This window comes from Carassius auratus, chromosome 12, assembly GCF_003368295.1.
Source record: "Carassius auratus strain Wakin chromosome 12, ASM336829v1, whole genome shotgun sequence".
In the NCBI taxonomy this organism is placed as follows: Eukaryota; Metazoa; Chordata; class Actinopteri; order Cypriniformes; family Cyprinidae; genus Carassius; species Carassius auratus.
The window spans coordinates 6,401,183-6,427,635 of record NC_039254.1 but is presented as its reverse complement, the minus strand read 5'-3'; the positions used below and the strand labels follow the sequence as shown (position 1 = coordinate 6,427,635).

General features: G+C 36.5%; 1 protein-coding gene across 2 annotated transcripts; it reads right to left on the bottom strand.

The window, feature by feature from the left end:
• Nucleotides 1-448: 448 nt before the first annotated feature.
• Nucleotides 449-26,438, bottom strand: LOC113111624 (lethal(2) giant larvae protein homolog 2-like). Of its 2 annotated transcripts, XM_026276563.1 has the most exons (26): nt 26,215-26,437; nt 17,353-17,485; nt 16,264-16,361; nt 15,735-15,816; nt 15,222-15,337; nt 14,034-14,192; nt 13,571-13,733; nt 13,165-13,297; nt 12,002-12,056; nt 11,497-11,651; nt 11,162-11,373; nt 10,821-10,888; nt 8,929-9,082; nt 8,706-8,810; nt 7,485-7,777; nt 6,203-6,350; nt 5,903-6,053; nt 5,658-5,774; nt 4,539-4,705; nt 4,198-4,459; nt 3,959-4,121; nt 3,814-3,842; nt 2,866-2,913; nt 2,445-2,487; nt 2,302-2,363; nt 449-1,425 (listed from the first exon to the last, which is right to left on the bottom strand). In XM_026276563.1, the coding sequence occupies exons 2-26, from the start codon at nt 17,425-17,427 to the stop codon at nt 1,421-1,423; spliced, it is 3,063 nt and encodes a 1,020-aa protein (XP_026132348.1). In that variant the 5' UTR covers nt 17,428-17,485; nt 26,215-26,437; the 3' UTR covers nt 449-1,420. The 2 variants fall into 2 exon arrangements, with proteins under 2 accessions (XP_026132348.1, XP_026132349.1); XM_026276564.1 differs by lacking the exon at nt 2,866-2,913 and having other exon boundaries at nt 26,215-26,438.
• Nucleotides 26,439-26,453: the final 15 nt, after the last annotated feature.

Sequence of the window (26,453 nt, the reverse complement as noted above, 5' to 3'; positions counted from 1 at the left end):
TAGAAGTAGTCATAAATTTACTAGACAGACGTACAGTTATGAGTCATGTCATGAATATCACTCCTTTTTTTTATATTACTTCAATTAGGCACTGAATAAATTTAGTATTGAATGTATGTGAACATAAAAAACTTCTGCACTACATGATAGAATTTAACTTTTTTCAAATATATAGACTTGTTCAAATTTATATCTTGTTTGTAGTTTACAATTATTGCCCAACACGTCATGCTAAGCAATTTAAGACACATTTCAAACTTATGCAATCACAAACTTAAAACAAAGACAGCATAATTTGGCTATTATTGTAATGCATACACCGAACATTACATTGTCATTTAATTCATACTATTACTTTTTATAAGAATCACATAAAAAAAAATAATATATATATTCCCTAAACTGAAACACACAGAATGAGAATATGCTTCAAAAATGAAGAAAAGGATGGTTTGTGCGAAAAAAGTTTTACTGAGAAGAGCGTAGTGTGGAGTTACAAAGTATAATAATTAGTGTTCTCATACACGATCATGTATGATTCTACAAAAATATATTCTAGACCCACCCCCAAAGAAAACGCTAAAAGCATTTCAGGAGACAGTACCAAAATATTTCCTTGGATCAGAAAATACAGCCCTCCGTAAAAGGAACCCAGCATTCAAAACGGGGTATGAATTTTCATATACACATATATTAAAACATTTGACTACAATATTTTAAAATTACATTCCTAAATTACATCATTCATTATTGGCATAACAGAAATGCTTTACATTAAAAACAAAATAAAAACCTAGCCCCTCAGAAAGCTGTACACCCTAGAAACTACAGCATATGAACTACACAGTAGTGTCCAAGTACCTATAAGAACTTTGTCTAGTCACTGTTCTCATTGGTGTGGACGGGGAAAGGCAACACTACTTGTTCTGGAATACTCAGTAGGGTTTAAAATGTGGATGTGGCTTATTAGCATCTAGTGCTAATGTTGCCTTGTCGTCCTACCCTAATTACACAGCTAATGGTGTCTTTATCCAGCTATAATAGACCATCTATGGAAATTTTGAGGTTCTCAATCTGACAGAAAAGAAAAATCATGCATTTAAAATAGTTAAAAACAAGATTGGCAGTCTATCAAACGCCACTGCAGTGAACTGTGCAGACGCAGATGCAGATGCAGTGAATGGCGGTTGGTCAGCATGTAATGGGTTTAGTGGAGATACAGTGTTTGGTCGTAGCAGGCACAGATGGTGGTCCCTCGCTCTTCTCTCTCTGGGAGTAGAAGCTCTTGAGTGGGAGGTTATCTCTCCAGGGCAAGGCTTTCTCATGGTTCAGTAGTGGTTCTAGCAGTAGTGTTCAGATCGGAAGCAAGTCTGGAATGAAGAGCGCATCCAGAATCATTCAGGCACTGGGAATTAAAGGCTCAATCTGTGGACACAGCAGCAAGCAGAGAGGCAAAATAAACATATAACAACTGGTTACATTTTGGATGACCATTTCAATTAAGTATTAGAAATAATTATGACATAGCATGTGTCAGTTACAAGTGTAGTGCACAAAGTAATAGATTCACTTAAATAGAAAATGATTTTCTCATACATAACGCACAACATGGTAGAATACAATTAACAACACTGTAAAAATCAACAATAAAATTTTTTCTTGGCTATTTACACAGATTTAACATCAAATTCTCTTTTCAGTATCATTTACATTCACACTAATGTAACCCAGCTGATCCAAATAAACAAGAGTCCAAAATCATTTTCCAAGAGGAGTTACATTTATTAACTATTATTATTATTGCCGTCTCTAAGAGAAATTCTAGTGATATCGTGATCTACTCATCTACTCCGTCTTTAAAAATATTTTTTAGACAATTTTCCATTCACACTGTAGGCTATGGAACCCAGTCTTTTATGTATCAATTATGTCACCCAGATCTTATATTAAATTATTATTATATTATCATATGCAAAGTATTATTGTTATTTTATTGACAAAAATATATATATTTTTAAAGACAGGGGAGAATAGAACATTTCTTTGAGACAGTTACAATAATAAATAATAAAGACAGTAATAATAATAATAAAACATTTCTTTGCATGTGATAATGACCTGTTCCAACCAAAGAAATGTAAAATATGCCGGAAGACATACAGGAAGATCTGCATTATAAACACTGCTAAAACGCCCTTCTTTGAAACTTGATCACCGTTCTCTCAAATACTTGCTGGTTACCATATTATTATTCAAATGCAGAATACCAATTTATGCTAATCGGGAACAGAAAATAATTACCTCCATTGCTTAGCACATTGCTTGCTTTTGGCTTCGTCTTGAGATTGTTCTCTAGGAACGTCCTTTAAACAAACAATTGGCAGATTATTCAAACCGTACGGGTTTTAATGCATATTAATAAACATTCAATTAAACCTGCTCACGTTTGATCTCCTTCTAGAGACTTCTGGATCTCCTGAAGCACTCCTGTGTTAAAGCAAGATGTGAATCAAACAAATACACAAAGACTTTCCCACAAATTCTATTCAGACACTATAAAAGCTAGTCCAGCAAACGCTGTCCTCGGTGGAAAATCTAGTTCTTCTGTTCATAAACAACAAATCAAGACTTTTCCACAGGTATTAATACAACAACATTATTGTGCAGGCAAATGGGAGTGTTACAGATCATGCACACATGACTGCACAGATAACTGAAAACATACAGCATGTTTAGATTATTGTTTCAGGGCATTTGCATGTCATCTGCATGTCACACATCCACAGCAAGCAGAGATACAAACAATCTGACACTGCTCTTTACTTCTAAACTACTCTGTCTAACTGCTGATCCTCGTGTACTCACTCTCATCGTTGAGCAAAGCATGCTCCATTACTTGTCTAGCAGAATTCTCTGGAACACACAAGCACATTGATCAGTCAGGCCAAAGCTTGCAAACACTCAGGAGTTATGAATACAATTCATAATTGATGCAACTGGCAAGCCACATTATTTATAAACCGTAATGTATTCATTTATATTTCGAATTCAGATTTAATTTTTTATATTTTTAGTTTTAGTTTCCTTGAAAAGTGATTTGTAAAAAAAATTCTTAGTTTTTTTTATTTTATTTTTTTACAAAAATAACAAAATTAATATTGATATAATATAAGGAAACACTGCCTTGCACCTGATAAACTTCTAACTTTAGAATACTTGATCGTGATTGGTCAGTTTGTCTAATCATGTGCAAAACTCAAAATTACGAGTTCACTTAAAGGCTGAATTATAATTAGTGCCGTCAAACAATTCACCACATCCAAAATAAGTTTCTTTTTAGAGTATATTTTTGTATATATAAAAACACAAATGCATGTATATTTAAAAGAAAAATATACATGTATAAATAAATTTAATTTTATATATAATGATATTAGATTTTTCTTATATACACGTGTGTGTGCGCCCATTTATATATACAGAATACATTTACACACATAATTTCTCACAAACACACATACAAACATTTATTTTGGATGTAATTAATCATGATTAATTGTTTGACCGCACTAATTATAATGTACGATACCAGTATGTTTTTGGGGCTGATAATATATACAACTTTTGTTTTTAACAAAATTCCAAGTATTAATGTGGCCTTGTGTCATCAATTACGGATTGTGTCCGTAAGTACAGACTAAAGTCTTTTGCATGAGTGACTTCAAAGCAGCACTAAAGAACATGCATTTTTTAGTATTGGATGCTTAGTTTGCACAATTCACACAGATTTGGAAAAAGCACACTGAATCTCACCATATCCTTCACTCTCCCTTTTTACATTTCTAGAAAGACAGAACAAAGAAACATCAATATAGAAACACTTTTGTCAATCCTTAACAACAGGAAAGGAATAAGGGATTCTGAACTATAACACAACTACACACACACACACACACACCTGTGTTCAGTAGGTACTCCATCTGGCTGGTCCCTGTGGACGGGACTCGATGGGTTCTTGGGCCTCATCTGGAGGGGAGCCTCAACCAGACAGCGCGGCTCCACCACCCAGCGGGTGGAGAGAGAAAACCGCTCAAACTCAGAAGGGGACATCAGATAAAATCCTGAAAGATGACCAGACTAAGAGTTTCAGAGGAGATTCATGTTTAAATGCACTGTGTAAAAGTGAGCGTTTCCTACCTTGGCCGTATTTGGTGAACACACAGGATGCGATTCCACTGACGTCTTCTCTTCGTATGCAAGGATAGTGGACCATCATTTTGATGGAAGGCAAAGAGATGACGTGTAGCTCACCCTGATTGGTCAGTACCACCAGGCTGCTCTCTAACTGTTCATCGGTCCGAGAGCCAAACCAAGCCACACCCACACGGCGAACACGAGAGCCGTCCACCGCTGTCAGCTTCAGCTTTGATTTACTGCTCACTTTAGGCAGAGTAAACAGCTGTGTACACACAAATACAATAAGACACAATCTATGTCGGCAATGGAGGAAGAATAAGTAGTGTGGTGTAAATTCTCACCTTAAATTGCTCCTCTGACACAACCAAAAGATGATGGGAACCGTGCATTTCAGGACTGCGCGCCAAATCATGGGCCACCTCCAGAGGCTCGGGCAGAGGGGCACCCTTGCCATCCAAGACCACCAAACCCACGACTGGAGCACGATGCATCAACTGAATCTCTTTAGCTGGTAATACAGAAGCACTTTTTTATAGAAGATCTGTTTATGTAAACGTTCGACTTTTTATATAATGGGTTTTGTGCACACTACTGTTCAAAACTCTGGGGTCAATACAATTTATGCTCACCAAAGGCAAAATGTATTTGACCAAAAAACACAGGAAAAAATATTGAGAATATGAAAAATAGCAGTTTCTCTATTTCAGTATATTTTAAAATGTAATTTATTTCTCTGATGGCAACGCTGAATTTACAGTCTTGCGTGTCACATGATCCATCAGAAACATTTTAATATGCTGATTGTGCTGGTTAATATTTTGTGGAATCCAGGATTCTTGGATAAATAGGGGGTTCAAAGGAATAGGATTTATTTAAAATAAACTAAAAAAATAAGCATAAAAAGTATAAATTTCTTTAAACACTTAATATTGACCATAAACTTTTTTTTTATAGTAGTGTATATTTGTGGGTATAAGAAAAAAAAACTTTGCAATATGCAGTGTATATTTGTGGGTATTATACACATATATATGTGTATGTGTGTGTGTGTGTGTGTGTGTCCAAAAACACAGGAAAACAGTGGAAATTGATGTGGAAATTGATAATTTGATAAATAGAGAGATCAAAGGAACATGACTAATTTAAAATTAAAATAAAAAGGTATTATTAATAAAAAGGATTTAAACTATTTATTTCTTTAAAAAATATTTGTAACAATAGTAAATATTTGTGGATGCAAGAATTCACACTTTACTGTGGTATAATTACTAACACAAAGTCGTAATGTGGTTTATTGCTTTTACAAACACAAGCAACTATTTTATTCATAAAGAAACCAATGTTCAATAGATACATTTATTAAGTGATTTATTAAAATCTTTGTCCATCTGCTTTGGAGCAGAAATGCTTTTATTTAAATGTTGTTTATATATATATATATATTATAATTTTCCATGTACCTGCATGAGCCACCACTGGATCCTCCGCCCTTCGTTCCAATGATGGGACACGGAGGACATACGCAAAAACAGCTCCACCATTTGTTCCTGCCCACAGCGAGGGCGTACTGTGAGAACCTGAGAGAGGCAGAAAGATTATGAAGGTCTTCTGCTAGTCACACACTTGCCATCTGAGAGGACACAGCGGTTATAATGGGAAACATCATAACCCTATATTTACGGATTAGAAACATTGCGGTACTCACTATCACTAACGAATGTATCTGCAAAGTAGAGTGTTCTGACGAGGCCCGTGAAGGAGTCATCAGAGGAACGGGCTTCAATCTTTCTCTGTACAGGTGCCAGCTCCATCTCCTGCAGAGCTTCGGCCTCCAGCCTGGCGTTGATCTCTTGCAGCTGCAGAAACATTGCTGATATTCACCACCCTTTTTAACAACTCTGAATTATGCAATGCTAACCGTAGCTGAAATAACGGCATGCATGAAGTCTGTTAATTTGTCGGGTGAATGACTGCAGCATTAGAGAAAAAGAGAGCTGATGTGTACCTTAGCTGCGTTGTTAGTGTGGTGTTTTCGCATGGAAACCCGGCTGCGGCGAATCCTGCGGAAGGACTGCCGCAAGGACTTCTTGATGGACTTAACGCGTGAGAGCGGTCCCTCCATGGCCACCTGGTCACTGGGATTTAGGGTGCACCTGCAAATGGACAGCTAACAACTATTAGCATGCTCAAAGTCTGCAGGGAAAAAAACACAACTAATAGAATTTATGTTTGAAATAATCTTAACAGAGTCTTGATCCAAACAATTTAAATGTAAAGTTTGGGTTCAGAAATAAAAGGCTTAAAATTATTTGAATATGGACAATTTTGCTACAACATAAAAAAGTAAGATTTACATTCTTTTAAATTGATTGATATCAAGTCAAAAGGTTGCAATTTTCAAAACCCTATTATTTTTATTTAGATTTTTTTTATTAATACTTTTATTAATAAAATGCATTTAGATGATCAAAAGTGTTATTAAAAAGACAATGTAACAAAAGACTTAAATGTTATTTGAACTTTGTTCATCAAACCTGGAAATTTTTTTTATCACAGCATTCATAAAAATATTAAGCCATTTTCACTGATAATAATAATAAGACATTTAATAGATATATTAAAAGAGAAAACTTATTTTAAATTTGTGATATTAAAAAATATATATATATTTTGATCAAATGTAGCATCGGTGGGCATAGGAGACTTTTATATAAAAAAAAAAAAAAAAAAAAAAAAAAACCCTTAAACCAAACCTTACTGAACAAACTTTTGAATAGTTTTATTTTTGGTCAATAAAAAAAAAAACAGTTTTTACTACTTTTCTATTAATTTAAATGTGCAAAACATTACATTTGACCCGCATCACATAAGAAATATAAATAAAACAATATGGTTTAATTATTAACGTTTAATATACATTATTTAAATTAAAAGCCAGTCCATCATATGATAAGTGAGTCAGACGGCTGTTTTTCCATATTTATCATATTTTTTTTCATAGTTATTCCCCTTTTATCATGATAAAAGTACACCATGGTGACTAACACTGTAGCTATAATAAAGACTTCTCTTTTTCAAGGGAACGTTTCTTTAATTAGACTATTGTGCTGAACACATCATGAACACTCATCATCAGTCTGAACCAAATAAAACAACATAAGTTTAAAGTTATCTTACAGGTTATTCCCTAATGTTCATTTGTGGTAAGTCTGCTTTTTTTTATAGTTACAAATCAGTCTTTTGAACTGATAAAACTGGAATGCGATTTAAAATGTTGTTCTTCTCACTTGACCAAGATGTTGTTCCTCTGGTGGTAGTCATAGAAACCAAAGCCATGGCTGGTCCCGAAGGCCACCAGTTTCCACTCTGAATGGAGAGCGATTGCTGTGACCACAGCGGGCGGCTGGCACTGCACTAGAGCGAAGGGCTGGAAGCCTGGAGGGAACAGCACTGGCTCCTCCCGCACGTCTAGACGCGCCTGGCCCTTCCAGCGGAAGCCCTCCTGACCCTGCAGCAGGTCCACCACTGTAGCCTCCACCGTCTGCTCAGCAGCCTCGTCATTCAGCTCCAAAACCAGAATCTGAGAGGGAGGAAGGCAGAGAGAAATGATTGTGACAGTCACTGTTCATACATGTCCTTACAGCAACATTCACATTTCAGTGGTTCGGTCAAAGGACAAGATCCTGAAGAGTGGTTTTCACCAAGCTCATTTCCATATGGAAGACATAATGTGAAGTGGACTGTTAATAATCAGTTAAGTGCTTCAGTCAAGTTCTCTCTCGTGATTAATTATCAACAGCCAGTACAAATTCTGAGAACTGGGTGAACTGGAAAATAGATCAGATCTTCAGCACAAGGAAATCAGAATAAATTCTATAAATAAAGTCTGCTTTCACTCCCTTGCGCATATTAATCAATTGACACGATGGGTGTCGATATTTAAATCATTTAAAATGAGAATGTAAGTGTGCTCACCCCATTTTTGTTTGTAAGAAATTTGATTAGATTTCATATCGCAATATATATCACAGAAAAATAAAATATCGAAATGTCATTTTTTCCCAATATCGTGCAGTCCTAGTTTCATTTATTTTTTTCTTAGCAAGGATTCGTTCAAGTGATCAAAATGGACTAAAATGAAATTTGTAATGTTAAGAATGATTTTGATTTTAAATAAATGTGAATCTTCTAAAACTTTAGTGTTTACAACATTGATTAAATGCTTCTTGAGCACCAATTAGCCATATTATAATGATTTTTGACTGTCATTTTACACTGACGACTGGAGTTATGAAGCTGAAAATTCTGCTTTCATGTAACAGGATAAAGTACATGTTAAGCTATATTTAAAGTGTAAGAATTTCACATTATTACTGTTTTCACAGCATATAAATGCAGCCTTGTTGCAGATGTAGTAGTTTATGTAACCACTGAACAAAAGGTAACATTTGAATATTGTTTTCTTTAATGATGTATATCTTCCCTTAAACTCCCCCATTAAAACGCACTTGTCCTGCAGTTCCAGCCACTGTGAGATATCCGCTGTATTTACACAGGTGGATCTTCTGAATGCCAAGCCGAGGGTCGTCGCTATACGGGTCAAAGCAGCCCACCTGATATTTATAAAAACAATAAATACACAGAATCAAATGCCTGATGAAATCATTAAACAACTGTGCCAAGTAGTGTGAGTGATAATCCTTCTAGAAGTAAGTGTCAGTCAAACCAGACCTTGCGGAACGGAGGCCACTCTCCCTCACTGCCCTGGTTCATGTTGTCATTTGGGTCGGCGTCTGTGAGGAAGACTCCCGCTGTGCTGAGCTTGTACATGGGGTAAAGACAGACCCCTGAGGCATCCCAGAAACGCACAGTGCCATCTTCATGCCTTTCAAAAGAAAGGAGGATACAAAATATTTAAAGTGAAAGGTAAGTTCCATTTTAATCATCAATTCCTCATTCCCTACATGCAAATCCATTACAGCATCTTAACACAACATTTTTCCTTGTTATTTACACGATTTTCATGAAAAGGGAAAAACCCAGCAGCAAACATATTTTAAACAGGGTCCAAGTACCAACAGGTTGTTTCAAAGCTATGAACAACTAGCTTGGAAGAAAATAAAGTAGAATTACTGGAATAATACTCAGCTTTTAAAAATTAAAATAATCCAACAGGCAAAATAAGAACAAATATCTGAACTTTCCAGTTTTTATTATCTGATACAAGTGATGTGAGCGACTGAAAACAGACACAAACAGTCTAAGAGAAAAGCTTACCAACTTCCCAACTAAAAAAAAAAAAAAAAAAAGTCATTTTGTTTTACTCATTTTATATTATTTATTTATTTATTTATTTATATATTTATACGCGCTGAGTGAGCGAGCAGTTCATGCACGGTACGCGGTGGCCAATGCGTTTAACACACCAGAAATAGAAGATCCTCCAAAAACCAACAGGTCTGGTGTTTGGGTGCACTTTGGATTCCCTGTAAGCTATGGTGATGGCAAGAGAGTGGTGGATAAAAAAAACAACGGTATGTCGCATCTACATGACAATAAGGTACAACAGCGGGGAAAAAAAAATAATAAAAAAAAAACACCAGCGGGAATACTTGAAACTTGTCAACTCATTTACGCCGACATCACCTTAGTGTGTCAGTATCTGGGAAAAGACGAAAAAAAAGGAGCCGCAGCATTTAGGCAGACATTTCCAACTGATTCAAACAGGGTAAAAGACTACATTTACGTTACATTTATGTTATAGCCGCGGATATGAGACCTTACTATTTACCATTCATTCTATCATCACCATTATAGCTTACAGGGAATCCAGTGCACCCAAACACCAGACCTGTTGGTTATTGGAGGATCTTCTTTTCTGGTCTGTTAAACGCATTAGCCATTTTGCAACAAGCCTTCAGCGCGTACTGAGTGAGCGAGCGCACTCTGTAGTGGAAAACGCAGGTTTTAAGAACATGCTTAATGTAATTGAGCCCCGTTACAATATTCCTTCACGAGCCCATTTCAGCGAGACCGTAATTCCTGCTTTGTTCCAAAAAACATAAGCCCTATAGAGAACCAGTTGAGTAAAAACACACTCAATATAAAGAGTTATAGAGTTCCATATAAAAAGTTACATCTTTGTATTTGTTCATAACTATTACAACAATATAACATTTTCTTTTTTTTTTTTTTTTATAAGGAGCTGTTTTTGTTTTATACAGTATGCTGCTAAGAAAACACCATAGAAGATGGGTAAAGAATAGCTCCATCATTGTTCAATGTAAAAAACATACTTGTTAGTTTTAATAAATAAAACATTTTTTAAAAATCAAGGATATTTATCTGCCAATTTTTTCATTTTGCTGTATCTAAAACGTACCGAACCGTGACACCAGTGTATCGTATCGAACCGTAAATTTTGTGTACCGTTACACCCCTAATATACACAGTTTCCACAAAAATATTAGACAGAACAGCAGTTTTCACTGATAATAATTATAAGAACAACTTTATCCAGAGCAGAAAATCAGCCTATTAGAATGATTACTCAAAGGATTATGTGAAGACTGGAGTAAAGGCACACCAAGATCGATAGCATTAGCTTACACAGGTCTACTTACCCTGTCAGGAGCAAGTCTCTCTGGGGAGGGTCTGGGGCGAGATTCTGGCCTCCATTTATAGGCCAAGGCTACAAAAAGACAGATTTACAAGAATCTAGAATTGAATGGCTCAATAAAAGTGAAAAGTGATTAAGAACAGTGTTTAGAGACATCTATGGTGCTGCCACACAGAATCAACAATTGACACAGTAGTTGAAGTCTTCTGAAGCCAACTGTAGTTAACATTTAACCCAGCAACTGGCGGTTGAAGTGAGCACTCTCTTTCTGGTAAATGGTTTTATTGGGCAACATGTGATCTGAGCTAAATATTTCTGTATTTGTGTGTGCATATGGTTTCGAACCTTCTTGGAGTAGTGTGTAATCTGCTGGGCTCCCGCAGCTTGCACTCTCTCCCACAGTTTGAGCGGGATGGAGGAGACGTGGTGCGAGCAGGTGATGGCTGAACAGTGTAATGGCACCAGGTAGGGCGTCTGGATGACGGGCCACCCCTCAGTCTGCAGATCCACCACAATCAGCTCCTCCTCCACCAAAACCACAAGAGCGCTCGGCTCACCTGTGACACAGACACACAGTTAAGACCACTCAGAGGAAGTGAACCTATAGTAGCGCAGATAAAATGTGATTTAGAAACATGTAAATGAACCAAAACCGTGTGTCTGGGAGCATCTCTCTCTACCTCTGTTGTCCTCTCCCTCGCGAATGACGAAGAAGTCGATAATGCGTGAGGTGAAGTCCAGCGCCTCGTGGGTTTTGCTGTGGATGACTGAGATGCAGTGTCTGTCCCCGTAACTGGCCCTCGGCATCCCTCCGCTGAAGATGAGGAAAGGGGGACTTGGGACGGGGAAAGGACAAAAGACATTACTTTGGATAAGGAATAGTTTACTAAATGACAAACTCTCCTTGGCTCTTCCAAAACTTTCCAAATCAGCGGTTTCAAATATTGTAAAGAAAAAGAGAATAAAGCAACATTATGATAAAACCGGATAGAGATTATCAGTAAAAGAAAAATCATTACTGTGGAGCGGAACATATGAACGTCTACGGAAGGTTTAAATATTAACCACATGGACAGTGTGAGTCATGGTGAAGCACTATGGGTTAGTGACACCACAAGCAAACACACCCGCCTCAACATCAGCGAGTGAACACTCACAGTATTGTCTTATAAAGAATATACTCACCCTTGTTTTGATGGCAGCTGTATAACTTTGGATATGGCCTTGCAGGGGAAGGAACCTGTGTGAAGATATTGTTCATTAAAGGAATTAAGGAAAGACAGCTCACTATGAATATATTTTCAAGTGGATAACAGAGGCTTTGTTCCAAAACTTAGTGAGCTTACGATTAAGCAAACATTTTAGGCATAATATTAGGCAACAACGTTATTCCACTTTTATTTTACAGTTAGTATACTATATAGGCAGGAGACTTCAAGGCTTCTCATTAAAGGTGCTGTAGGGAACTTTTGTAAAAAAATATTTTTTACATATTTATTAAACCTGTCATTATGTCCTGACAGTAGAATATGAAACAGATAATCTGTGAAAAAAAATCAAGCTCCTCTGGCTCCTCCCAGTGGTACTATTGCCATTTGCAGAAAGTCATGCGCTCCCGGTAAAAAATAACCAATCAGAGCTGCGGTCCGTAACTTTGTTTGTGTTCAAAATGTAGAAAAGTTTATATAATAAGCGAGTACACCATGAATCCATTTTCCAAACCGTGTTTTTGGCTTGTCCTGAATCACTAGGGTGCACCTATAATAAGTGTTTATATTCGGACTATTTTAGATTGCTTCGGGGATACCGCGGCGGAGTAACCCAGTACCTTTGTGATTCTTCATAGACATAAACAGAGAGAAGTAGTTCCGGCTACGATGTTCTTCCGCAAGACGCAAGCAGTTCTGTTTATTAACCGCTAGAGCGTCAAAAGTTCCCTACCGCAGCTTTAGACCTGAGCTTGAATTTCCCTACTTCCCTATTCGTCATCACTAGTCGTCATATTTGTAAATGGAAACGGACAGAGATATGGCAACCATTGTAGGTCATATTACAGATCCAATATGGTGGAAATACAATACCATTCAGAAGTTTGAGATCAGTAAAAATGTTTTTCAAAAACATTAAGAAATTTTATATCATACATATATATATATAAAACTGACCCCAAACTTGCATAGAGTAATGTAGTACACCCGCATGTGACTCTTCTATTATAGAACATTTTATTGACAGTTCTTCATTAAATATAGTATGTAAGGCAGATATAGAAAATTTCAGCTACAGCACAGGTTCTGGAACATGTTTACTGTTGTAACAGAAAACACAAGTGACAAGCGAGGTCTCACCATACGGCGTCTCCTGTTTCTCAGGCTCCGTCTGCGGATCCTCGCCGGTCACCGTCCACTGGCAGTAGCTCCCATCACTATGAGAACTGAGTATGTTCCTACCGTCCTCCATCCACCAAACACTCTCTAGTTGCTGCAGAGGACACAAAAATAAACCATTACAAGCCTCCTCTTAGAAGTGATAAAGATTACAATTGTACTGTTACTTCCTCTACAGCAGGGTTCCAGACTCATAATTCATAATGGTTGCTGTTTAGCGAATTTCCATAATCCATAATCCTATATTGTAGAAACAATTTTCTGTAAAGCTTTTTTGCAACAATTTGTATCCTGAAAGGGCTATACGAATAAACTTGGATTGAACTGAACTGAATAAAGAAGCTATAGCACTGCAAGTACACGGTACCTGTGAGCCTAGAAAGTGTTGGATGGGACGCTGTCGGTCCAGATCCCACAGTACCATCAGGCCTCGGCTGTAGCCAATCAGCACCTGCCGTGGGTTGAGTGGGTTCTCATGCAGAGTCTCCACACACTCCAGGTTCCTGCGGCCAACATAATCCTCTGGAATTCTGGAAAAAGTAGCGGTGAACCGTTCAGCGATCACAAAGCTTGACTGCAACAATCGTCTCTGACATGTGAAACTCTTGCATAATACCATTCCACTGAAACTATTTAAAGAATGTACATTCTATGTGTAAAATAATTAGGAGATTATAGAGCTAAGGTTAAATCTATTAAATATGTGCGTTTTCAGTTTGTCGTCTTTAAATTGTGTTCATATGCAAAATGACCAAACCTTGTATTGTGCTAGATTTTGTAACGGGTGTTATGGGCATGAATTCATAATTCAGGTCATCATGATGTCTGACCTGTTCTGTACATCCTCCACGCTGATGTTGTTCTCCTCCAGCTCTCTGAAGCCGGGCACTTCCACAACAAACACGTGTCCTCCCTCCGTGCCCAGCAGCAGCAGCTCACCCGATGAGTGTGCCAGGACCGCCGTGACCCGCGTCACACTGGGAGGGGCACTGTCAATGTTTCACATCAGACTCGAGTCAAAATGATGCTAGTGATTTCTTTTTTACTACTACCCCACTTACATTTATATTAGACACTGGATTTAAACTGTATGCTGGCTTATTTTTAGTTTATCTACATTGTTTGTTTTTACTTTTTGATATAATGCATTATTAAAAGTTTTTACCCATGCCTTTATAAGGCATATAATTTATTTTTATGTATTTTTATCAACAATCATTATCAATTACATTACCAATAAACACTAAAACATGAATATTTTAATTATAACATCTTATAATTGGTTTCATGTTTTATAAATCTTTTATTCTCTCACAATATTTAATTATAATTATTTTTAGGCATAAATACAAGACTACATAATGTAAAATAATTAGGATTACAAATTTCATACAAATGTGGCACCACCAAAACATATCTGATGCTTAATATTCTGCCATGTGAAGTGATTAGACCAATGAGATTTCTTTGTGGGCTGTGCTACCAAAATCCAATACTGCATCTGAATTTGCATACTTCCATACTATATAGGGGGGCAAAAAAACAGAATGTGTGAATTTACAGTATAGGATTTATGAAAGGCAGTGAAGCCATGCAATTGATGCTGGTATGTCACATGACAATGGTAACATGATGAATTTAGCACACCTGGATTACAATCATACTAGAAGTACATACTACGAGCATATGTGATTTCAGATGCAGACTAGGAGATCAAAATACCCTGTCACTTGTTGCTGGATAATAACAGAAGTATGAGCAATAATAGCCATTCATGGGAGGAAAGAATATGACATCATAGGCTGCAAAAAAAGCTACTTTGAATCATGGAAGTCAGCTGACTGCATGTGTACATCTATGTATGGATTCAGAGCACAAGTGAGTATCAGTCAAGTCTGGGTCAGTGTGAGTCAGTGCTCACGTCTCATTCGCTGGGTGTGAGTGCATGAGCATCCCAGCAGGTTAAAAACATCTTCAAGCATGATAATATTAGACTGAGGTGTGTGTTCCTGACTCACCCAGGTGGACCAGAGAGAGTGAAACGTCCGATCTCAAGCAACTCGGACATGCTGTTATGTGCCCGAAGCGTCCACATGTGCAGACTGTTGTCATCCAGTAATGTTACCAACTCCACCTGCAATTAATAAATAAATAATACAAAAAAACAAATAAACACTTCATCTATTCTTGTAATTAAAAAGAAAATATAATTAAATGTATTTAATTCACAGTGGATTATACAAAAACTGAAAAAAAAAATATATATATCTATATATAAATATAAATATATATAATTTTGTTGAAACGATATATACAGCTAATGATGATATAAAATAAACTCCACTGTAATAATATTTTTCTGATACCCCCCCCCCCCATTTTAATCTCTGTATATTAAAAAGTTGCTTTGTGTTATACATTTTTGTAATAAACAACCTCACCCAAAACCACTGATGATTCACTGAATCCCGGAGCCCAAAGATTAAATTAGATGGAAATTAAAAGACAAAAAATTGAATATAAAGCCATACCTGGTTTGGCAGGAAGTGCACCTGTGTAACCGCTGCATTCTCGTCGTGAAGTCCCATGAACTCCACACCTGGAGCTCCATACCTGGAAACTGGTTAAGGAAACACATGGCAACCATTTACACGGCACCCTGCTTTTTTAAATAAAATATCTTGAATTGCAAATAACTATTAAATACCAGACACACAATGTTATCCACATACCAGTTACTCATTTCTATTTCCTTTTCTGTAAATGACTAACAGAGAAAATTACGCAATAGTATGGGAAAAAATGTATCAGCGCTACGCACTAATATAAACTGTTCCGCCTTTCAAAGTACCTGCATGATGGGTGTGTACCACTGAGCCACTAGAACAACCCTGAGATGAGCTACAGGAAATCTCAGGACATTATCATCATTTCACATTGTAGTCACTCTGCCCTCAGGATTCAGAGACAGGGGAATGGAATGTGATACTCAAGAGTTACGTTATACACAAATCAAATAACCCATAAATGTGGAAATGTCTTCTGGTTGTTGAAGGATACAGTTTGATTGCTCCTAATCTGGTACCGATGGCCAGGAGCTGCAGGCTGGGGCTGAAACCCAGAGCACTGGGCTGATGGGGGAAGCCATGCTCTACCGTCTAAAGCAGAGGGGGGAGAAATGAGAGTGAGAAATGCTACATCATATACAATGGCTCTGCTATACGCTGGTTACATGTGCAGTTCACATTTTAAAAATATCATAGTCATGCCGTTTTAAACTCTAATCCAAAATGGAACATGTACAATTATGCTGCTTTTAAAGATGCCTCATTTTGGGCATATTATAAGGCAGCATGATTGCATGCACCCTTCACAGGGAAGGCAAAAACATTCTAAACTGTAGGGCTGCATGATTAGCCAAAAATTCACACCAAAATTGCATTAAGGTTTAGTGCAATTATCAAATCAGAAAGGCTGGGGTTTAATTATTAAAATAAATACATGCACTGCACGTTCAGAGTGAACCGTGAAACTGTGTTCTTTTACATGAAAAAACAACTCATGATCCAGTGTTTTCAGTTTCTCTGATCATCTCCGTTTAGTAAATGCTGCTCCACACGAACTCTGCTCTGAGTTTGGGTCACTTGTAACAAGCATTTGGTCACACAACTTGCACCAACCACCTTCACAAACTTGTAACAAGCAGCGCTTATAAACTAGCTGTTGTCCATAAAAGAGAAGCGTTAAGGCATTCCTTGCAGTTTTCTGCCAATATGAAAACTTAAATGGTTTAACATTTAAAAAAGAAGAAATAAATCCAGTTGTAATATAATTTACAATTGTTAATATTATTTTCCTAAATACTCTTCTTTTTTTCTTTTTTTTTTTTTCATTGAAATGGGTAATACTGAAATATTAAACATTTTTACCAAATTATCCAGTTCTTTCAAAATGGCAAGGAAAGAACTAGAACCGCTGACAAAAAAAATACATAAAATATAAGAAATTCCAAAAAAGATCATACATTTGTTTAGTAATTATAAATCAAAAACAGTCAACAAGAGAGCTCCTTTACAAATAGCACAAAACCAGTATTGTGTATGTGTAACAGCCAAGCAAAAATCCAACAGAAGATGTGGAATTGATCACCTTGTTGAACTGATAGAGATCCTGTATGTGCTTGTCCCTTTGAGACTCATGCCCATGACGCCTGAACCTCTTCATCGTCCCTGGACGTGCAGGGACCTCGCGCTGCCCTCTCGCACGGTTCCTCCTCAGCCACCTGACAAGAGACAAGGGGTACAGGGTTAATAATCACTGGCTTTTCAGACAAAAATAAAACCATTAAGTGTAAATACATTACACCAATGAATAGTGATGACAACGAAAAGGAATAATCAAGACTTAAAGTCACAGTTCATCCGTAGTTTACTGCTCTTAACAGCCATGGTCACCATTCATATTCATTGTATGGAAAAGAGCATTATCCAGCTTCTTTTGTGTTTCATGCAACAAATTCAGTCAGGTTAGGAATCACATAAGGGTGAACTTATTTTATTTTTGGGTGAACTATGCCTTTAAAAATGCACAAGTTGAAGCAATGTAAAGGGTGCACAACTCAAACTGACTTTGCAAAGGGTTACTATTCCACTATTCTACTATTCATAACAACAACAAAAAAACCACAATGGATCTGATAGCATCAGGAATTCCAAGGAAGGAGTTGTGGATTGTCTGACTGAAACTACCCCCCGATTCCTCTCTTTGGCTCTCTCTGCCCAGCCCCCACAGGGAGACCGAGGATCTCTGCAGTCCTGACTGAAGCAGCTTTTGTTCAGAGATGAACGCTATTACAGTCCTCTCGTCATCTGAGCAAACAGCACCTGATGAAAACACCTGTTGCTCTGGGGAAGTCGAATCAGAAAGAGCCTCTTTCAAATGGACAGAGAAAGGAGGGGTGCTACTGGCTTCTCATTAAAGAGACCACTCAGAGTATAACAATACAGAATAACCTGTGAATGGACGGCAGTTTCTCTCACCCGAAGCTTCAAACAGTTTGCATTTGTTGTGAGTGGAAACAAAGCTGCCATTGGCTATTTTGCTCCTTAAAAACAATTTTGCTACGGCAACCGATGCAAGCATAATAATTAATATAATTCATGTTTGTTAACTGAAATTGACATATTAAACTTCAGCACATAACTTCAAAACACAAAACATCGTTTTAGCTACAGACATTAATTATACCTCAAATCATGTAGCTTGTTGATAGAGTGTTGTGAGACAATAAATTGGGTAAAAAAAAAAAAAAAATAAATAAATCCAAAAACTCCAAGCCAAAAGACTTTTTAGGTTAGATAAGGTTCAATTATTGGCTAATATAAAGTTTAATGGCACAATACACTACTATTCAAACTCTGGCGTCTGTATTTTATTTTATAAAAAAAAAAAAAAGCATACTTTCAAAAAATAATTAATAATAATAATAATAATAATAAATTTTTATTCAAGTGATACTGAAAGATATTCATAATGTTTTGTTTTTATTTTTACATAAATGTCTTTTCTATTGAAAGAAACCTAGAAATCTGTCATGTTTTCCAAAAATATATTAAGTCATTTTAAAAAATTTATAAATGTTTCTTGAACACCAAACCAGCTGAAAATTCAGCTTTGCCATCAGAAGAATGAATTACATTAACAGATATTTTAAATTGTAATGATATTTCACAATAGTACGGTTTTGGCAGTACTTTTGATCAAATATAAGCAGACTTCATGAGCAGAAACTATATAAAAAAATATAATAATAAACATCCTAACCCCAATTTACTGAACTATAGTCTGCTTGTACAATACCCATAAAAACTACACAATTATGGTTACCATGGTACATGTTAAAAAGGGAAGCGGTCCTAACGTTCTACATGCAAATGTTTGCATACATAAAACACATCGATACAGCATCAGCAGCTAAGAAAAATTCTGCAAGGAAAAAGTGAGGCTACAAGGATGCAGCCAAGAAAAACAAGAAGAAAACAAACATTGAGTCAGAGTCTTCAATATTGATTATTGACAATAAGAACTGCATTCAGAGTGACATATCCAGGTAACATTAACGTCACATCACACAAGAACTCCACTGAGAGCGTGTCTAGACAAGAATGCCCTCATAATTTAATCACATTTTCTCCAGGCTGATCACATCAGCATATCAACAGCAAAAGGGAACTTTTTCACAGCCACAGTTTTTAAAAGCATAACCTTCCCAGTGACTCAATTGCCCCACTCAGCTCAGACACATATTTCAACGATTATTGCCATTATTAGCCAAGAACATTTAGTCATCAAGCATGTGGCTATAAACACTTCTAGAGAAGGAAAAGAGCTCTTGTTTCCTTATTTTTAAGACCAGAAATCCAAGGATTACAGGACCCCGAAGAAACCAGCCAACAAACTAAACAAAAAAGAGAGAGTCTCTGTAAAGCTTAGCTTAAGGGACAATGGTAAAGTGGGAGGTCTTCTACTTAAGAGTGAGCTTGGCTTTATGAGGGAAAACTCACAGCAGGAGAGCTGGAATGGAGTGAAGACGCGATTCATTCACAACTTAAGTAGCCAGAAAACAAAACAATCGCTGAACACCATATTGATCACTGGGATCCTTTCATAAAGCAGTTTCAGATAATTTTGCTCTCAGAGATCAGTATTATACCTCCATCCAACAAATCCCAAGTTAATTAGAGGTAGAAAAAAAACTAACCGCAGTTTGTTTTGAATCCTGCTGGGAGGAATTATGGCGGAGGTGCATGTGAGGACATTGATGTGGGAGTAGTGGCTCTAGCTCGTCTAAATTAGAGGTAGGAGGCCTGTGTGAAGAACTGATAGACTTTATGAGGAGAAATGGCATGTGGAACTAACAATCCACCAAAGAAATCCTCTGCGTAATCAGCTCAACCATACAGACAGACGACAGATTGATGGCAGTGGAATATAAAATGACATGGTGCATTAACAGAGGAAGTATTGATTAAACTGCAGCTCTAAAACATGAAAACATCAGTTTGAAGCATAGAAAGAATCACCTACTGTAAATATGGCAGAATTACATAATACTAGATTTTTTTTACGTAACGATTTTTAGATTCGCCATTTTTTTTCTTTTCTTTCCAATACTTTGTCCTTTGAGTTACAGCCTACATGCCAGGTTTCAATGTGAAAATACAAATTAAAACAAATAAATGTTCATTTCAGTTTGGTCTAAGCCACAAGGTTAATGTTCAGTATTAGTATTTTATTTATTGTCTCAAATAGAGATAATTTTCGATCATTTCCATGACTGAACGTCCGATTTTTCATGAATTAAAAATTCGTCCGATTTATAAATTTGTTCACTAAATTCAGTTAAATCATGGGTTATGGAACAAAATTAAAGAAACATGAACAGTTTCCACTAATTAAGTTGTAGGAATAACTGTGTCCCACATCCCTGCAAAGCGCACGACATGAAATGATTATCTGGTGAAATTACTTCGTTACTACATTTCTATTGCTTTCCATGTTGAAAAAACGTTGTGTTGTTTCTATTTTAAATGTACTTTAAAGTTTAAATCCCATTAAAAGATTAATTAGTAAACTGTGAATTAATGATGCATTTATATACGGTCACCGTCACTCACAGCCTCTCGCACGTGTTCTGCGCACGAGCCGCACGCAGCCCTACATTAAATCAGTTCACCGACCATCGACAGCCTTAATCGATCAATCGTTGACATCCCTACTGTCAACAACAATAATAACTATTATCATCATCACCATCATATTATATAATAAATTATTATTACGATTTTGTTCTTAATATTATTAAAATAAATTATTGTATCATTTGTATTATATAATTTAGATCAAAATAATTAGAAATTAAAACTTATTTTCACAGAAAGGTTACAAACTAAGTAATAGTTACTACATCCCAATAAACACCAATTTATGGAAGACCTCACCAATAACAGGTGCGATTTTAACGACCAGTTTTATCATCCGTCAGGTGAAAATAATAATTAAAATTGAGTAGAAAGGAGGGATTTTTAAAAGTTGAGAGATAGAGAAGGACAAAAAGTGTGGGACAAGTTACACCCAGTCTTACATACGATGAGTTTGGGGTTTGGTTGAATATCCACACACCATACAAAGAGCAAATTTTTTTTTTAGGTCCTTGTATGGTTGTCAGAAAGCTAATTTACAAAAGGTGTTTTTTTTTTTTTTTTAGAGAACCAGTTCTGAAATCCCTGCAGTAAACAGTGATACTGCTGAAGAATCGATGCTTGGAGATTCCTCCGTATAAAGGTCATGGTGAGGGGTGACATCACATTACACAAACACCTCAACATGTTTGACGACTAACTCGTTGAACTGTTACTAGCCAGGACTCGGCCTCATACCCTCCGGACGGCAGCCAAAAAACAGCACCCTATGGTCAGGAGAGGTCAACTGCTTTTTAGTTTAAAAACAGCCTGTGCAAGCCCACAGTAAATTGGAGACCAACAACACTCTCTCATTTCATGACACAGCACAACACAAACTGAGCTACGCTGCCAGAACCAAAATGTCCCACCCAACTCGACGACTGTTATTACGGGAGGCAACTATGTGCTACTCCTGAAGCCTACTTCTATTACTGGTTGCACAAAGCAATCATTAAAAGGAGAAGCAACAATTCAGGTGTTAAAGCTTCAGTTTCTGATGGCCAGCTTCAGCAGAGCAGGTTCCTCTTCTCCATGATTTCACTCCATCACAAAGAGTTCTCTGTTAAAGAACAATAAAAGGACAAGGGCTAACACAAACAGACCTGCAGCTAAAACCTAAACTCCTAGACATTATAACTGAAGTAAAAAAAAAAACGTTAAAATAATAATAATAATAATAATAATTAGACAAGCAAGGACAAATAAAATGTTAATTAAAAAAAAAAAATCATACTCCCATTCAAATGTTTCTTATTTAAAATATATTTTATTTTATTCAGCCCGCATGCATCAAATTGATAAAAATTTACAGTAAAGACTTTTAAATTTATATATATATATATATATATATATATATATATATATATATATATATATATATATATATAAACGTTTTTCTCATTTTCTATTGTATCAAAAAATACTGGCAAAAATGCAGCACAACTGATAAAGACAAAACTTTAAGCAGCACAACTGTGATGACAATTTTTTTTTTCCTATTAAAATAATTTCTAAAGGATCATGTGACTCGAGTAATAACAGCTTTTCCATCACAGGAATAAAAAACTATTACTTTATATTGTGATAATATTTCACACACACTACATTACTGTTTTTATTGTATTGGTGATCAAATAAATGCAGCCATGTGAGCGTGCAACACACACACACACACACACACTTACACATTAACAAATCATAAATAGAGGGATTTTTCACCTGTATTATCATTTGCAAAGTAAAAATTCTAATTGTAAACTATGAACAATACTAACTGTGCTGCCTCAGCAAGAAAAAATTAATAAAATAGCAGTTTTAACCTGCTTTCTGTCTTTTATACCTGGAATACTTCATCAAATTCAACTAAACAGTCAGTTTGACAGCAAATCGTATCACTGGTGACATCACTACATTCTCCGCATAGCATCCCACAGGAAACAAAGATCAGAGGAGAAGGCAAGAGGTGAGAACCTGCCCTGACATGAGCGTGAACTCTCACCACAGACGCTGTCCCTCAGCTGCATAACCTGGTTTCACACAGCACGCTAAATATGTCATGCCGATCAATCTGGGAAATCGAGGAATTGAATATTCCATTTTTAGACTCGATATGGGAAAAAGGGCACTAATGAATCAACTAAATGATCTTTGAGGTCAAGAAAAAGACAGTCAAGTACAAATAGGTCAAGCTCTGAAATAATCATCAGCTACACCCAGATTAAGTGAGAAAGCACCATGCAAACACAACGAAAACCAGTTCAACCACCACGAGATGACGAAATGGACAGAGAGAGTATTGTATTGGAAAGAGCTTTATTTTAAGATCCCATGAGTCAATGGGTTTTTTCTTTAAAATAAACATTGACACTCATGAATCAGGGCTAAATAAAAAGAATGGCTCTACAGTATTTTTTTGAAGTCTCTTAGTTTAATATTTTGAAAAACATTAGAAAAAATGTTTTTGTAACATTTTGAATGACTTTACTGTCACTTTTGTTGAAATGTAACGTGTAGTTGCTGAACAAAAATATTAACTTATTTTTTTATATTATGACTACAAATCTTCAATGGTAGTGTACAGCAACAACATATTTTGGCTTTATCAACAATATTTAAAACTTAAGTATTTTGTTTGTTTTTGCATTTTCTTCACAATTATAGATGAAGTTTATGCATCAGAATACCTGTAACAAATGACGCCAACATTAAAAACCAAAACATGTCATGTCAAGTCAATGCTGTCATTAAAGATATCGCAGCTACTCATAAGAACAAAGTCCATAATGAGTAACTTATGACCAGCGGTATGATAACAGATGTTAGCCGTTTATTTTGTTTGAACAAAACTGTCCATCCCGGTCAGACGTCCAACAGACAAAAGTTCATAGTGCTTAAAAAAAAAGAACAGCTGGAGAGGATGAGGAAGTGCTGGATGAACTTCCTCTCATTCTTATTGGTCATTGTAAAGCTGCTATCACCCACGCTAACCGTTTGTTGCAGTGGAAGTGAGAAGCCTTTGTTTACCTTCTCTTCCTCTCTGTGTAAATGTAAAAATAAGATCTTGTCTTTGGCTATGGGGTGTGTCCCACCACAGGATGTCAGTCCCCAGACTCAAGACTTTCCTGTCTTCTCTGAGAAGAGCCATGAAGTGCAGCATAAAAAAAAAAAAAACACGTTTACACCCAAATGTCTCAAAGTGATACATCAGAATGGTAACCGACTTAGCTGCAGTTGATACAGGACATCAATAAAAGGTAAATACTGAGACGGAGAGCCACCACACCTACAAACGTCTTCTGTAAACAGTCATCGTCTGTCTGCAGCTCTTCATTAACTGATGGCAACAAGTTCAAGTTCCCTGGACCTCAGAGACTAACAAGAAATATGAAATAATAGACATGCGAACGAGGAAGAACATTAGTGTTCTTATAAAAGAGTTCTTATAAAACTGTTGATGAAAATTGTAATATTGTTAAATGATTTCAATTTAAAAAAAACCACTCTTCCTTGCTCAATGCATCCTCACTCAATAAATGTATGTATATGTGTATATATATATATATGTGTATATATATATATATATATATATATATATATATATATATATATATATATATATATATATATATATATATATATAAATTCATACTGACCCCTAACTTTTGAATAGCAGTGTATGCATACCTTATTTTTCTGGCAACAAGCTGAAGACATCCTGGTAGATTAAAATGTGTTTTTTGTGGGGCATTGTGTTTCACAAAAACATCCTTCTCTGACATGTATTTCAGGTCAATCCTTGTGTAAACAAGCATGACGGATTTGAAACGAAGGCTACTCGCCACGTACATTTACTCAATTTTAAATGTGTTATCCGAGATCACACTGTACAAGTACTTTGCATTGGTTCTCCACGGGGGCAAAGCTCAATCCGGCCATACATTCCTGGCGACTTCTGAATGAAATGACCCAAGATTAATTACACTTAATGCCAACAGTCCAAACCAGAAGCCGAAGTCTGCAACAATACGTTTAATCCACAAATTAACTACGAAGGCTAATGACTCAAATTTAGTCGCTTTACAAACTAGAGAAACAGAACATCGGGAACATGGCTAAGTGTGAAGCAACATGAGAGTCTGAAAGGCGGAGGCTTTATCATTCTCGATTCTCAACCTGTTAGACCGGTAGGACAGCCATTCACCAATCTATGCCAAGGACAACCAATTCCCCAGTCCTTCCCAAAGCACTTACACTTTACACTCAAAGCCAGGAGCAACAATATAGTCTCTGATCTGAAAAAATAAAATAATAATAATAATAATAATATTTAATTCATGTATTCTAGCAAATATAACAACTTTTAAATTAGCTGGTTCTTTATGGTCTGAACTACTAATAACAGAACCATTTGGCAAGTCTCATGATGATATTTATAGGTCAAATAACTTAATTGAACAAGTGGACCGAGCCTCATGTGGAGATCATAAATAAACTATGTGTTTGTTTTTATATATAGATTAGTTAGTGTAAAAAAAATTTTTTTTTTCATTTATTTTTTTTATTGGTTTGTCATATTTATCAGATTTGTACCAGCCAAAAAAAAAAAGCAATATCAGTTTATAGCTGCTACACACACACATACATTTCTAACACACTTAGATTCAGTTTGACATTTGAGTCTCTGTGGACAAAGTGGAACACCATTTTTGGTGCAACCAACAAAATAAGTTAAATGCCATTTAAACACTTAAACACAAATTAAACGTATCAGTATGAGACTGTATGTTCGTAGGAGGGACAGATATCTGCTCCACACTCGCTGACTGAAGTAACCAGAGGACTAACAATGCATTCTCTGTTCTCTCATTCAGAAAGGTGTAGTTTTATGATAGTGCGGGCAACAGTAGAGAACATGGTCAGGACTAGGAGTTAGTTTCATTTTAGACTGAACGTTATTCATTAGTTAGCTGGACAACCCTCAGAATGCATAAGAAGGGATTAAACATTAACACATTAATCTGCAAACAGACAGTATGCACCCCATTACAAAAACATATGTTTAGTTCAAACAGAGCTGTAAATTAGAATTCGCTGGTTGTGCCCCAATGCTAAGAGTGCTTCCTGGCTAGACAGCATTTGTAGGTATTATATGAATATTCGTTTGCTCACTATGTAGACAGCTTAGTACGTTTTGAGACACATCCACAGAGTCCGGTGAGTGGAAACACCTGTGGCCGGGCAGCAGTCGACGGGCCCGGGCAGGACTCACCTGATTCACCGCGGCCTGATGTCCCGGCACTGTCCACGATTCAAGCGGGTTTGCTCAATTATTCTGAGGTGAAGAGGAAAACCACACCGAGCGGTTACGAAGAGCAGGCTCGAAGTGTGTTTCCCTCGGCTTCGAGGTCTGTGTATGGACACAGTGTTTGAGGATTATCAGTGAAGTGTTTCCTGCTGCGCTTGCTGCTGATTTGCGCTCTGGCTCCTCCCTGAGCAAACGCCTTCCGG